Below are 16,044 nucleotides of genomic sequence, written 5' to 3'. Positions count from 1 at the left end.
ATTTAAGGCACCATGTGACTTCTTTGACCAACTGGAACTGATTTAGCGCACCATGTGACTTCTTTGACCAACCGGAACTGATTTAGCGAATCATATGACTGCACTGACCAATCCGGACTGATCTTGTACACCATGTGACTTATTTGACCAACCAAGACTGATTTAGTGCATCATGGGACTTGTTTGGTCTACCAGAGCCGATTTAGCGCACCATGTGACTTCTTTGACCAACCGGAACTGATTTAGCGAATCATGTGACTGCACTGACCAATCAGGACTGATTCAGTGCATCATGTGACTTGTTTGACCAATCAGGAATGATTTATCGAAGCACGTGACTTGTTTGACCAACCAGGACTGATTTAGGGCAACATGTGACTTATTTGACCAACCAGGGCTGATTTAGTGCATCATGTGACTTCTTTGACCAACCAGACCATATTTATTGTATCATGTGACTTGTATGACCAACCAGGTCTGATTTAGTGCACCATGTGACCTGTTTGACCTACCAGGATCGCTTTAGCGCACCACGTGACTGGTTTGACCAACCGGAACTGATGTAGCGAATCATGTGACTGCATTGACCAATCAGGACTTATTTAGTGCACCATGTGACTTATTTGACCAACCATGCCAGATTTAGTGCATCATATTGACTTGTTTGACCAACCAGGACCGATTTAGCGCACCATGTGACTTCTTTGAACAAGCGGAACTGATATAGCGAATCATGTGACTGCACTGACCAATCAGGACTGATTTCGTGCACCATGTGACTTGTTTGACCAATCAGGACTGATATTTCACCAACCAGCAATGATTTTGCGCACCATGTGACTAGTTTGACCAACCAGGACTGATTGCTACACTACATAATTATCAGAATGGGGACACCAGCGCGCATATGTGTGTAATATGGGCATGCAAGCTGCTACGCCACATTTCAGAATGTGGCCACTGGTGCGGGGATGTAATACCCATCAGTTATCTAGGGGAGACCGGGGCTAGGCCGCCCCCGGGGCTAGTCCGCCCCCGGGGCACATCCGTCTTTGTCTGTTTATTCTTACGTTTGCCACCTTTTCAAGTCTTTCACACCATGTGAGAATGGTGTCCCATGTGAGAATGGTGTCCCTACTTCCCGCCATATCCTGCAGAAGTTCAGAAGTTGCGCGCCCATATATCGTGAGTACAGATCACAAAAAGTGTTTTTCTTCATTTTTGTAACATGAATGCCTAGCAGTTGACTTAGGTTTTGATGCATTACCTCTGAGAACAAATACTTAGTCTTGGTGTCGAGTGAAAGTGCGTTAATGGTCGAGTTCTGACGAAAGTTTTGCTTCTTCCTTCCCACATGTTGTGCTCGCTATCTGGCACTAGAGTTGCCTGCCCGTGCGGGGGCAAGTCCGCCTACTTGTAATGGGGCATGTTCGCCATGAAGAATGTGCAGGTGTGGGAAACAGTCCAGTTTACATCTGCCATAACTGTGACTCTGAATCAGTCTGATGGTGACTCCATCTATTCTCGATGGTAAAGATTGCAGATTCATGTCTAAAAAAGACTGACGCCGATTTGTGTTACATTCTTTCGACATTCTTTTGTATTTTGTCATTGGCATTTTTGAACCTAAATATTGAAGGGAATTAAAAAAGCTTTCCCACTGATCGGGTGCTTGTTTGACTGACTGTGTGTGCGTGCGTGCGTGTGTGTATAAAGCTTGCCCACTACTAGTCTTGTACCTACTAGTACTATGGGATGAGAGCGGCGGACTTGCCCCACCCTGTAGGCGGACTTACCCCGACTTGGGGCAAGTTCGCCTACGTTAGGGTAGGTCTACTTAAAGCAGTATGTACAACAAATGTTCATGCGCACATAAAAACTGTCTGCACATTGATATCAGCTACACATTTGTCTTGATGTAAAATAAAAAATCAGTCTTCTAGTTCATCAAACTCGCCAGTTATGCTACCAAAAGCATAAAAGTAGGCGGACTAGCCCCGGTCTCCCCTATTCAACCCATAATTATTGAAGATATGAATGCAGTCTAAAAAGGGAAAACAATTTATCACGATATAAAAAATATTCAATCTAGCAAAGACCTTTGATCTCATTGATGTTAATTCCTGTCCTTCTTGTATTGTTAATTTGTCTTATTGGTATTTTGATGATTAGCCTAAATGTGGCATGTGTGAATATGAAAATGAATGTCTTTCTCCTTAAATGGAGTTTGTAGCTGCTGCAAATACGAGTGCAGATTGTTCGTGTATTTACAGCTATATAAACAGAAGAATAATAACGTATTTTTGTGTGTGTACAATCTATATCCATTCGCATTGAACTTCGACATTCGTTTTACTTGACATTGAAAGTTGGCTCTTGACAGTATTCGCTTCATCAGAACAAAGGATGCTTTAGTTTTTTTTGCAAACTTGCTTGTCATGTGTTTTTTTCTTCTGATGTATTTTGGTTTACTGTAAATTCTTGAAAATATGCTTTGGAGGCTTATTCAAGCTCACCAACAGATGCACACAACTTCTCACTGATATATTCCCCTGCTTTCTCTGGTAATCACATTCTCTCGCTCTCTTGCTCTAACACACACACACACACACACACACACACACACACACACACACAGAAGTCCATTACGTCTGACTCAAGTTTTATTGCTGAAAAAGTCAATCTAGGCAACATTCAAATAATCTGATACATTCATTATCAACCTTCATTTAAATCACAGACCACAATCATCAAACCAGAATTGAAAGTCATTGCAGAATAGTTTAAACCATTCTAATGGCCCAACTTCATGTACAAGCTCGAAATGAACCAAACCACCTGTGCCTTTACAAAAACAAAAATTAATGCATGAAACGTTCTTTTTCACTGCTTATAATTGCTGGTACACCAAATTAGGCAACAGATAACTAAAACAAGTTCTTCGTGTCTAAACACTGAGTTCTTCTTCACTCAACTCAACACATTCTGATTCAACTTGTCAGTACTGGTTAAAAAATTCACAATGAAGACCCACATCTTAGCGCACACAAACACACACACACACACACACACACACACACACACACACTCTCTCTCTCTCTTTCTCAGACTCCATGTCTCTCTCACTCACGCACATGTCCAACACTATCAGAATCATGCATTTTCAGCAAAATAGTTTCTCAAGGTTACAGACTAAACAGATATGCATGCACACACTCCGATATAAACACAGCTTTATAAATCAATACATGTAATGGTTTGGACATTCACTTCAAATTAAAACAATTAACAATGTGCACACATTTTCTCTTGCTTGTCAAAAACAGTTCTCTTTCCAGATTGTGAATTTCTCTTATTTTTTGCTGAAGCGCTTTTATTTGTGTAAGCAAGGCACCCACAATAAAACTAGTTTATAAACAAAAATTCTCTTTTCAATGGTCAATCTTTGAAAACAAATTCACCAAAAGTTGCAGAAGTTTAAAAGCTGTGCTGGAAAAATAGAACCAGAGGTGTAAACAAGAGAAGAATTTGAGGAAGAAAAATAATGACATTAATTTTATAAATCTCTGGCAGTGTCCGCACACAAGGTCTAAACTACCGTTGCCAGTGTCCGAAAATATCTACCAAGAGAACAAGCAAATCCTACAAACATGCACACATTTTGGTGAACTATTTCTTACTCCAAATAAAGTCCCTGTCAATACAGGTATGTTTGTGGCGTGGCAGCTTCAGTTGGAAACACTGAGCAGCCTCATGAAATGATTTCGACATTGCTATGTTCAGCAGACATATTTCTGGCTAGTAAAAAATAAAATCTGCGACAAATTCTGCCAATCCTGAAGTGTAAAATGGTGTGGGGTGAGTTTCATGGGCTAGCGTCATACCTAAAACTTTAATAACACCTTTAATCTCGGCACTATGCAAAAGTACTTTCTTTATTTGGTGTTTAACGTCATTTTCAACCGTTCAAGGTTATATCGCGATGGAGGGAAGGGGGGTGATGGGATAGAGCCACTTGTCAATTGTTTCTTGTTCACAAAAGCACAAATCAAAAATTTGCGCCAGGGGCTTGCAACGTAGTACAATATATGACCTTACTGGGAGAATGCAAGTTTCCAGTAAAAAGGACTTAACATTAATTTCTTACATACTGCTTGACTAAAATCTTTACAAACATTGACTATATTCTATACAAGAAACACTTAACAAGGGTAAAAGGAGAAACAGAATCCGTTAGTCGCCTCTTACGACATGCTGGGGAGCATCGGGTAAATTCTTTCTCGTCCCATCCAATATGGGACTCCCCCTAACCCGCGGGGGGCACAAAAAGTACTAATCTTGACCAAGCAACAGTCTCCTGGCACAGGGAATTTCTCAAATAAGCAGGAATTTCTTACCATTTCTTCAAAACCAACACTGAAACACAAACTGTCCCACCGAGAGACACAGACTGCATGAAGGCCCCACACAGTTCTCAGGAAAAAAATGTCATAAATAAGAGATTGCATATTTATATATAGTACACACAGTGCATACATACAGGGTGACCCAAAAAAAAAGAGTACCCAAACAAAACGTCATAAATTGAACAAAAATAAAGCAATCTTCATAAAATGTATTTACACTCACAAGTAGCCTCTGCATTATTTGCACAGAAAATTTTAGTGTTCTAGCTTGTCTTTCAGGAAAGTTATGCTCATTCTACAGAACATGCTCCAAATGGCCTCCCCCGGATTTAAATCCCCCAGATTTCTATCTTTGGGGGTTCCTGAAAGACAACGTCTACAGGAACAACCCACAGACAATCACAGAAAGCCATCACAACAACCATTAACGGAATATCGCAACAGGAGTGTGTGCGGGTGATTGATAACTTTGCGCGGCGAGTTCAAGTTTGCCTGCAGCGGCGCGGAGGCCATTTGGAGCATGTTCTGTAGAATGAGCATAACTTTCCTGAAAGACAAGCTAGAGCGCTAAAATTTTCTGTGCAAATCATGCAGAGGCTACTTGTGTGTGTAAATACATTTTATGAAGATTGCTTTATTTTTGTTCAATTTATGACGTTTTGTTGGGTACTCTTTTTTTGGGGTCATCCTGTATGTAATACAGATTACATAATTATCACTGCTAACAAATACTTCTTTCAGTGTTTGAAACACAAGTATTAGTCGCTTTAAAAAAAAATGGGGTGGGGTAAGGGGGTGGGGATGGAGTTGGATGAGTTGGGGTTTGGGGAAGGGGAGAATAAGATAGGGCAAAGGGAGCATGTGTTAAATGCATTATAAATCAAAGTCTTATAATCTCAAATCTGACTTAGATGCCACTTTACACTGACACTGTAGCAGGTTTTTTACATATCATCCATGGCATTTTTCACCACAGTAGGACTACACAAGTTCTAAAACAGGAGTTCTGAAAACTGATGCACAAGTTAAACTGTGCAGTCGAAACCTGTGTACATATGTTGGCAGACAGCTGAAGTTTAAGTGAATGTACAATCTATATACAACACCCATGAAAATATAATCACATGAAATGATTTATACAGTATGCACACAGCAAATGATGGCAAGCAGTGGAATACTACAACACACACACACACACACTCAGTCACACACATAAACACAGTCTCTCTCTCTTTCTATTCCTCTCTATCTTTCTCCGTCTCTCTCTCCCTCACGCTCTCAAACAATTCTTTACAGAAATGACAAAGTTGCTGCTTTGAACAGCTTATTGCATGGGCAGAGTGCATCATAGGAAATACAAACTGATACAATTTCAACGATATCGTAAGCGTTTACTCGTTACAGATCACACTACACACATCCCTTTAACAACCAGCCAGATCAGGACAGATAATCACCAAAGTCTCTGCTTGGGCACTGGTAAACAAAGTATCAGTTAAATAATCTCTACAGGAACATGAGATTAACATTATGTTTGAATAAGAAACTCTTACCTGAAAAACTGTCCATCTCTTTTGTCATGCTTTGAAATAATGACAAGGAAGGCTGTGGAAATAACAGAAGCTCAGTTCTTCGAGCATAAATTTAACCAGGGAAAACCCCTACCCTTCATTCTTCTTCTCATGGGAGTCACAACCCTTCATTCTTCTTGTCAAAGGAGTCACCAAAGTTAAAATCAATGTTAATTTCAAGTTCCTGTAGGTTTGAAGGCTACACAATTATCGCAGATACACACGGGTCATTTTCTAGTGGAAGTCAAGGCGGGGATTGTTTTGTTTCAACAAGCTAACAGGTCAACACAACAGTCTAGTGGAAGTCAAGGCGGGGATTGCTTTGTTTCAACAAGCTAACAGGTCAACACAACAGCAAGTGCACACAGGCAGTGAAAGGGTTAACAGGGCAAGTTAAGGTTACACACAGGCAGTGAAAGGGTTAACAGGGCAAGTTAAGGTTACACACAGACAGTGAAAGGGTTAACAGGGCAAGTTAAGGTTACACACAGGCAGTGAAAGGGTTAACAGGGCAAGTTAAGGTTACACACACTCCTTCTCATGTAACATGTCCTGTCAGCCACTACAGTTCTGTGCAGGCTTTTACACCGGATAAGAGCATTCTTACACTTGTTCTTCTTGTCGATCACATGTCTATATTGTTAGCCCGTCTATATTGTTAGCCCGTCTATATTGTTAGCCCGTCTATATTGTTAGCCCGGCCAGCGAGACAAATGAAACTGTCTTCACCAGGTCCTCCTTCCCTCTGTACACCTGGCTAGCAGCGGAGGGGGACTGCCACTAATATCATCTACCAAAATTCAGCTGCCTGGCTATAACTTTCTTTTTAGAGTTTGACGTTTTGGTTGAATTAATTTCATGACTAACACCAGTGCCAACATGTAGATTAATTCAGCACACAACAACCCAGTACGCACAGAACGTAACCAAGGTGTTGAGTTGATCTATGGTATAAGTTCAAGTGAAAGGATGCTCTCATTTTGTGTAAATGCCTGGACAGATCTGTGATGGCCGACAAAGTCGTTTACATGGGAAGGAATGCGTGTATAACCATCAGCGTAGAACAACTGTATCGCAGGGGAAGAAGCAAAGACTTGGCATCAACAAATGTACTTTAAAAAAAAAAACTCACAGGAGTTTTCGTTCTGTTAACAGACCATCACATTCGTATCAACGTCAAGAGCAGCTAACACAGTGTATTCCAACAGGCCAAACTGAATATTTTTTTTTACAGAGCTGTGAGGGCTGTACATTTTGAAAGCCTCCCACTTTTCAGCGAGATAAAACTATGTTCAAGGTATCTCAAAAACTGCAGATGGTGGATAAAGTTGAAAACCCATTTTTATCATTACTGAAGAAAAAAAGAAGGAAAAACTTCTGAAAGGACCATGCATGGCCCAATGCTTTATAGAAAATCAGTTTTAACTACTATCAATTTACTATTTAGCTGCCTCAACTTAAAATTTGATCATAACACAAAAATAAACTCTTATCTACTGCAATAAAAAATATCTGAACATTTAACTTCTGCCTAGCCTACAAGAAGAATGGATACCAACACCAAAGAAAGGTTCTAAGTCTTAAATGATTTCACACAACAAGCATTTGCTTGCTTTCTTCTTCATCACTTAAAACTGCTTTTAAATCATCATGAAATACAACTCAAACTACAGGATTCTTATTTAAGCTTTCATACGCATTAGTCTTCCACAGCGAGATAGGAAATAACTGGAAAAGTTCATGTATAATTTTCAATGTTGATACGCACACAGTTTGGTCGCCAGGATTTGTTAGTAAAATGTATACATGATTTCACATGTATATGTCCATCAGCACAGCAAAATTGTTACATCACACGGTCAGACTGAAATTCGACTGAACGAGTTAGACTCACTGATCAGTCAGGTCACAAGCATTCAACTTCAAGAGTTCAGTTTCTCTGGAGAAACAGTTGTTCCAATCTATTTAAACAAATAATTGCGTTCCAATGATCTCAATAAGGCAAGGTTTAAGTCTGACATGTGCTGGTTAGTTCTTGATTTGGGTCTCTTTCTGTGAGGCCAGCTGTGGTGATATTGGTGATGGGTGTGACAGTACTGTATGACATTATCCCTAACACAAATGCCTTATCACCCAGTTACTTCAATTCACTTTTACACTTTGCTTCATAAAACTTTTGTTCACATACAACAGAAAAATGAAGAAGAAAAATCAATACACACACAAAACACAGAGATCAAATCTGCTTACTGTAAACTTGGATGTTGTTGGCATAATGGCAATCTTAACGGTACTGAACTTGTCAAACCAGGTGCACGGAGCCCCTGGGGCTTTTAGTCATACCTCAGGCAGCTATCCGTTAGAAGAACTACCAAGTTTCATTGACTTGCACCCAAAGAGTCAAGAACTGCGATTTGTTTACGAATTAATTTCGTACTCGGACCCGGCTGGTCTTGGCCTATTTTTGGATCTAAATTTAGATCAGGTAGATCACCACATCATGCACAAAAAGACACGTCACTAGCAAACTATGTCAGACGTCATCATGAGTTTGTGTAAAACAAAATCGAGGCCGGAATCACTCAGTTGAATCGAACTCCGACCAAACACCACGTAATAACTAGGTTAATTTATGCACTCGCGTGAACAAGAAACTGTCGAGCTTCACAGATGTCGTCGTTGGGTAGTTTTGGGTTTGTTTTACTACCATAGGAGGATTTTTGAACTGTAAATGCACTCAGCTGCAACAAAAACGCAAAACGAAGGCTGTGAGCTGCACTGTGCCTTTAAGCGAGAAACATTTTTGTTTATCTTAAATAAACCGTAAGTTGCACTTTTTTAATGTATGCACACACGTGCGTTTCAGTGCACTTGTCTAAGTAGGTATACACACATCTAGATTGTCACAGTTTATGTAGACAAACTCTGCTACTGCTGATCATCTCTACAGTGCCAAAAATGATTACCAGGCAATCTGTAAATTGTCAGCTCATTTAACATAGGATCGTCATTTTACTGTACATGATTACTGATGTATTGTACACAGGATTAAATACAGGATACATTTTTCCCAACTGAATATTCACATTCCAGTACAACTAAATGAGTACCATCAAATAAAATTAAAATAAAGATTTATTAAAAAAAAACTTGCTAAATTATAAAGCCAGATTGTCAAGGTTGAGGATACTCTCCAAAAAAACACTAACTCAAACCATTACAGTGGTACCTGTACTGTGTGGCCCCTCCAATGAGAGGACACCTCCCTTAAGAAGGACACATTCTGAGGTCCCTTTGTCTATTATCTCTACCAAAATATACCTGTCGTGACAGGCCACCTGCAACATAGGGACACTTTTGGCTGGTCCCAAGGGTGTCCTGTCATCGCAGGTACTTGGACCCCCAAATCTTAAAATTTGTTTTCAAAGTACATGTGCCAAGCAAAGAAGCCGTAGTACTTGTCTGTGGTAATCTAAAAGAAAGCCAGTTTTTCAGATAAAAATAATGACTTAAAATGTTAACACAAATCACATATTTTATAACTTAGGACTTCTGTTTTTCAACCAATTATTTCACTTCCAATCTTGTCTCAACTTAGGTCTGTCAACATTTCCTTCATATTGTGCTAGAAATTAAAATTGCTTGTACTTATCTGCTGGGCCTTGTACATGTGTTAAATGTCCACTGGCAGAAAAAAGACACTGGCAAATAAATGAAATAAAAAAGACATTATAAAAAAGTTCTGTTCCAAAGAAAGTGTAGGCAGCTTTGTGCAGGAACCTTAAATTGGCCAGATTAGATTAGATGAGATACAAACAACTGGTTACCATATCAATCCTGGTCAATTTTTTCAGTCTTAAGTTCTGAATACACAGGAATACTTCTGTAGGACACAAATAGTAATAAGCTCTTACACACACACACACACACAGAGCCTCACATGGACTTACACAAATTTATACAACATAAACTCTCAGACAGACCCTATACATATACACAGCAAAGGGACATGCAAATAAAGTGAAAAGCATTGTGTAAGCAGGTCAACCCTTGTATATTAACTCCACCCCATCACAAAATGCATTCAAGCTTCCGACAGCAGTCAGTGAACTGTCAGGAAATAAAGCGTGTCGAGTGTGGAGAATGTTATTCTGCTCTGTTGGGCGACCACTGGTGATCTAGCTGCTATTCTTAGAGATCTCTGTTTTTCATGCTGGCCTGAAAGCTCCAAGTTGCCATGAAGATGAACTGATCGAAAGGTCTAGGTATGCTTCAAAGAAAGCCAAATGCAATGAGCGATGAGATCTGTTTTACATTATCTTTCAGCAGCCAATTTGTTTGTACACCAGTAGAGAAGTCAGAGAATGTGCCTTGTCTTTTTTCCTCTGTCTGTCTCAGGATTTTGTCTTTTTTCCTCTGTCTGTTTCAGAATTTTTCTCCAGTGCTTTAGATGACCATAGACAGCAAGGACTAACTCCTGTGATTATATCATGCACACAGGCAAATGTTTGGCTTTTAACACTCAGATTCTGGTTCATGTTTCAATTCAGCATAAATTTGTTGAGTCTCAGAGTCTTCGTGATTTTCACTACTCATGTAAACCATTCAAAGACCATACAGCCATAGGATGTTGATACAGACATCATCGTTATTATTATTATTGTTGTTACTGCTCTTTTCACACCTACATCTCTAAATAATTTCTGCAGGGCTAAAACGAAAAAGCCTAAAATCACACCACACACACAACAATTTCAAAACTCAAGAACTTATACACTCACATGCTTCTTGTTTGTTCAGTTTTTCAAGCAGCATACCGTCATCCAATATGGATGGCTCACGTCTATGACTAATGCCCAAAATTCACTCCGAGAAATCTGCTACACAATTAGCAATCTCTAGCAAAATCATTTAGTTTCATATTTCTCACAGCAATGCTACACGACTCTTGAAAATGCAGAGACCAGAAGAGACTATTGGCGACCAGCCTGTTTCTAACTTTGACGACGCTTTCCACCAGTGAATAGAATTCCACTCCAAGAACAGAAAGTACAAACTGTTTCAACAAACTCTACCATCAAACACAGAACCAATGCTGAAAACACACATTTCATTATTCTTTTTATCTCTCTCCTTTCATCCAACAAATACCACTCTCATTGTCTCACGTTCGTTAAAATCTGGCACGTTTCTGGTTAAACCAATATTTTCATCCACTTCAACAAAAATAGAATTTCTCTGGTAAAATTCTTCCTCTTTTCTTTGCATTGTGAAAGTTCTCAACTGCTTGGGTTGAGTGTCAAGTCTCTGTAATGGAAATGATTCACATGCTCCTGGGTTGAGCATTGACCAAACCCAGAACATGTTCTTTGAAATTGGTTTCATTTCTCCAGGAACCAATGAAAGCACTTCATACAATCTTTCTGAGACCCTGCGTCCAATGAGGATCAAGCTTCCATGTGGAAACCTTCCCTTTATCCAATGAACAGTCACCACATGTCAGCTCTCTCAACCAACCGAAATTCCACAACTCTTTTCCCTGAATCTTTTCTTCCTCCTCCTCAATGGAAACACACACACACTCCCCCCTCCTCTGAACCAATCATAATGTCTCGTACTGTCAAAACTTCCTCTGAACCAATCAAAACGTCTGACACAATCCTTTGTTGAAGAAGCCATCACAACTTGAGCTGTCCAGCCATGGCGGTGACGTCTGTCAGTCTCTGGTAGGCGGAGTCTTCCTCAGGCTCCTCCCTCTCGGCCTCCCTGAAGGTGAGGTTCTTGATGTTTCGTGGCAGTCGCAGCGTGCAGGGCAGCATCTCCGGCATCACCGTGTGGTGCGTCACCAGCGCCGTCAGGCTCGGCCACTCCTTGTCCAGCCCCTGAAACACAACAATACAAAATAAAATAAAGTGTGATGAGATGTGATGTGATATTGTTCTTGTAGTAAGATATGATGTGATGTGATGTGATGTGATGTGATGTGATGTGATGTGATGTGATGTGATGTGATGTGATGTGATGTGATGTGATATTGTTCGTGTAATTCTTCTTCTGCATTCATTGGCTACTCCCACATACACTCTTGAAAAGCTGTAAAGCAAAACACCCACGATTGTGAACTACAGTAACCACAGTAAGTTGAGTGATGTGATATTTTTCTTCTTCTACTTCTGGGTTTATAGGCTCAAACTCCCACGTACATGTTTGGTTTTTGCACGAGTGTGTTTTTACGTGTATGACCGTTTTTACCCCGCCATTCAGGCAGCCATATGCCACTTTCGGGCGAAGCATGCTGGGTATTTTTGTTGTTTCTATAACCCACCGAACTCTGACATGGTTTTGTGCTTGCGTGTACAAACGAAGGGGGATAAGGCACTAGCAGGTCTGCACGTAAGTTGACCTGGGAGATCGGAAAAATCCCGACCCGGCCGAAATTCAAACCCACAACCTTTCTCTTGGGAGGCTGGCATATTATCCCCTAAGCCACAGCCCCCGTCTTGTAATAAGTGGTGTGGTTTTTTTTTGGTATTCTTTACTCATGACGATAATATCCTATCTTTGAAAAATGTGTGCTTTCAGCTGTGTTTTGTTGTCTCTGTGAAGAGCACAGCAATGGTGTCCATGTTAGACACAGACAGACTGGTTGTCATGATATGAAAGTAATAAAAGTTTAAGATTTCCCAAACCAGGACAACGCTTTCAAAGACAGCAACCCTGGAGTTACATTCAGCAGAAGAAAAACATCCTCAATTCATCCTTAGATTATTCTAATATCCTCACCCCACCTCCCCCCCCTCCCCACATCAAACCCAAAGAAAGGTAAGTTCAATTCTAATTAGTAGGAACAGGACAAACAAATACTCCCTTAACTAAACAGTACCAGATTAACAAGGGTTGAAAAGCTGTAAAGCAAAACACCCACAATTGTGAACTACAGTAACACAAGTAAGTTGAGTGAACACCCAGAACTCTTCTGTCAGGTAACATTTCCACCCTTATGCATCACTTCTCCACAACAATCCACACTACCCTCTACCCTCTATACCCAGGCTACCCTTTTAGCAAATTGGATGTGTCTCAGGTAAACAGGGGTAAAATTGAATTTCCTCTTTCTTTGAGATTGGAATCGTCACATGCTAGAAATTTCAGGTCAAAACACAACATCCTGATATCAATCTGAAATGAATTCGGTTCGGGTTCAGGTAAAAACATCTATTCACTAACGAAATGGTCTTTTGGTATCAAGTATCAAGGGTAAAAGGAACGTTGGTGGTCTGCATTGTGGTCAACCGCTTTGCTGGCCAGTGGGCTTGTAGCCAGGAATGTCTGTGGTAATTGATACCCAAATATTTGTTCAGGGACACAAAAAATGTGGTTCTGCTGAAAGCTTGGGCAGCTTGGGTTGTGGCGGATGTCTTTTTTCTCTTTTTTCTCAACCCCTTTGGGTTTCTTTTAGCAGGGGATAATTATGCTCGTTGACTGTGCTGCTAACAGGGCAATAGTAGAAGATTAACCGGTTATTCTTCTTTTTCCTCTCTTCCTTTTTGATGACCCCCCCCCCCCCCCCCCCTTCCGTTTTTCTATGCCAACTTCATTCACACTCTCCTTCATCACTGTTTTGTCCAGGAGACCCCCTCCCCCCCCCCCCCCCCTCCACGTCCTAGTCCTACACACAGAATTTCTCCTTTCCCGAAACCTCTTTTTCTTTATAGCACACACGTCTAACACACTCCTGAACATTTTGTTTTCTGCTTTATAACTCGACCTGTGCATAACATTTTGCTGGTACAGAACTAGGCCGTCATCATCATTGAGAGAGAGAGAGAGAGAGAGAGAGAGAGAGAGAGAGAGAGAGAGAGAGAGAGAGAGAGAGAGAGAGAGAGAGAGAGAGAGAGAGAGAGAGAGAGAGAGAGAGAGTTGTGCGTCTTCGGCGCAGAGCAAAAACGCAGTGCGATTTTTCCTTACAGCAGAGTAAGCAAGCAACACAAGCAAAACCACCAAATGTTTTGCGTGTCATGGGGGCGAAGTACTGTCCCTAACTTGTTCGCTTCACAGACAAGTGTCGGGTTTGGGTCAAGGAGCGTGTTTGCTTACACGACAGATGAAAGACACGCCATCCAATATTGCAAAGACACACACTGAGCGGGGTACCAATAAATCCAGCCCTCTACTGGCATTCCTGACAAGGTGGGGTGTGACCCTCTAATTCCTTGTGTCCACCCAACACCCCACCCCGCCCCTTCTCTCTGCCCCGACACAGTCCACCCCGCATTACTTCCATGGACTGAATCTCGTCTTGCCCATTTGAAGGCTGGCGGGGTTCAAATAACAAACCTATACACATGCATATTGTCAACACCAGCGTTTCTATCGCTGATCGGGTTTTATAGATGCGTGTGTTGGTGTGCATGGCTGGAGTGATGTCAATGTCAAGACAAATTCCCAACCTTGGGCAATTAAAAATTAGGTAAAAATGATGTATTCTGTATGCTGTGCAGCGTCGCAAAGTTTTGAGTTTTGAGCTTGGAATAAACTTCCACTACCTCTGACTTCAGCAGCCACCACTATGTTTTTTTGTTGTTTTTATGTCAACTTCGGTCTCTCAGTCTTCCTCCTTCCAACGACCTCTTTTTAAAATTTTAAAAAGACTGAATTTGCCAGAGAACGAAAGACCAACTGCGTGCGGTGCTGACAGTGTAACAAACAGCTGAAGATACTTGCTCCCAGGCACAAATATCCGTTCAGTTTGATGAAAACCTTAATGTATGAGTACAAGCAGAACATATTCAAAATAGCTCACATCCCCTTTCCCCTTGTGTATGCATGTCAGCGTGCGTGTGTGTGTGTGTGTGTGAGGGATGACACCAACCTCTGTCACACCTTCTGCGGTTGCAAGCCAGATTTGTTTTTTGCTTTGTTTCCCCAGGGACCTATAGGTCTACGGTTTCCCGTAATAGACGTTCTCTATAAGGCTGAGAACGGAAAACCGGTGAAGCCCCCACCCCCCTCCTCTGCCTCTCTCTCTCTCCCCGCATACCTCTCAACCCCCCCCCCCCCCCCCCCCATCAACTCTCACACCTTTTGCTCTGACCGGTCACGACCAGTCGGACCCAGTGAAGCCCCGTAAACACACAGAGAAACAGTCCCACCGCATTTCCCAACACTCACTAAGTTTCCCTGGACATTGCAGCAAATGACCGAGGCAAACAGCGAGCATGGTCAATGTTGACCCTCCACTTAGCAGCCCGTCCTCCCTCAAACAACACCAACAGTCCTCTGCCTCAACGGTCCGAGGACGTCGTCCAACCGTGTGATAACTCAAAAGCCGTACATGACGAACAAGCTGTAATCCGCTCAACACTTGGTTGAAATTCTCCTCAAGTTTGAGGAGGCAAATCTGATGTAATGTCACACATTTTCTATTCTGAAGGGGTTTTCGATGTTGGAAGGCTTGAGTAGGATAAATTCTCCTTCAGTCTGTTGGGGTACAAGGCAAATCTGATGTAATGTCACACATTTTCTGTTCTGAATGGGGTTTTAGATGTTAAAAGGCTTGAGTGGGGTGAAATAGCTCTTGACGGCCGTTGAAAAGTATCTTGAAAGGTTTCTTGCGAGAGGGGAATGAACGCTAAACACGCTGTTAGTGTTCGTTTGAAGACACACACACACACACACACACACACACACACACAGAAAGCGAGAGAGGGATACAGTAAAACACTAAGCAAACGTAAGACCTAAATAGACGCTAAATCTACTAAAACAACAGACTCGTGACGGGATTTAGGATCCCAGGTCGCAAAAGGGACAACTAAAAGCTCTGTTTGAAAGCGACTTGGGACGTCGGGACAGAGGGATTATCAATGAATGGCTTGTTTACAAACTTCTCTCTCCTTCTCTTCAGTCTTGCCCCCCCCCCTCTCCCCTACTGATCGAACTTAGTAGGGTATGTCCGAGGGAAATGCGAAGGTCGTTTCATGTATCAACAATGGTCAACTCTTGTGTAAGTAAAAGTTCACTTCAGAAGAAAAGACCAGCCCCGTTTCTGCACTCAGCTCTCTAAA

General features: G+C 41.4%; 1 protein-coding gene and 1 long non-coding RNA gene across 3 annotated transcripts in view; one reads left to right on the top strand and one right to left on the bottom strand.

Annotated features, from left to right (window-relative positions):
- The first annotated feature begins 6,129 nt into the window (after positions 1-6,129).
- Positions 6,130-6,603, top strand: LOC138978669 (uncharacterized). Of its 2 annotated transcripts, none has more exons than XR_011459756.1 (3): positions 6,130-6,258; positions 6,320-6,375; positions 6,499-6,603. It is a non-coding gene; the product is annotated as an uncharacterized lncRNA (long non-coding RNA). The 2 variants fall into 2 exon arrangements; XR_011459757.1 differs by having other exon boundaries at positions 6,320-6,416; positions 6,499-6,568.
- Positions 6,604-8,210: 1,607 nt separating this feature from the next.
- Positions 8,211-16,044, bottom strand: part of LOC138978667 (uncharacterized) — a 132,867-nt gene continuing 125,033 nt past the window's right edge. Inside the window, exon 12 of the mRNA XM_070351462.1 lies at positions 8,211-11,859. Within this exon, the coding sequence (XP_070207563.1) occupies positions 11,656-11,859 (204 nt within the window). The 3' untranslated portion in view covers positions 8,211-11,655. The remainder of the gene's footprint in view (positions 11,860-16,044) is intronic.

Source organism: Littorina saxatilis, linkage group LG10 (genome assembly GCF_037325665.1).
Source record: "Littorina saxatilis isolate snail1 linkage group LG10, US_GU_Lsax_2.0, whole genome shotgun sequence".
Lineage (NCBI taxonomy): Eukaryota > Metazoa > Mollusca > Gastropoda > Littorinimorpha > Littorinidae > Littorina > Littorina saxatilis.
This window is presented reverse-complemented; position numbering and strand designations above follow the sequence as displayed.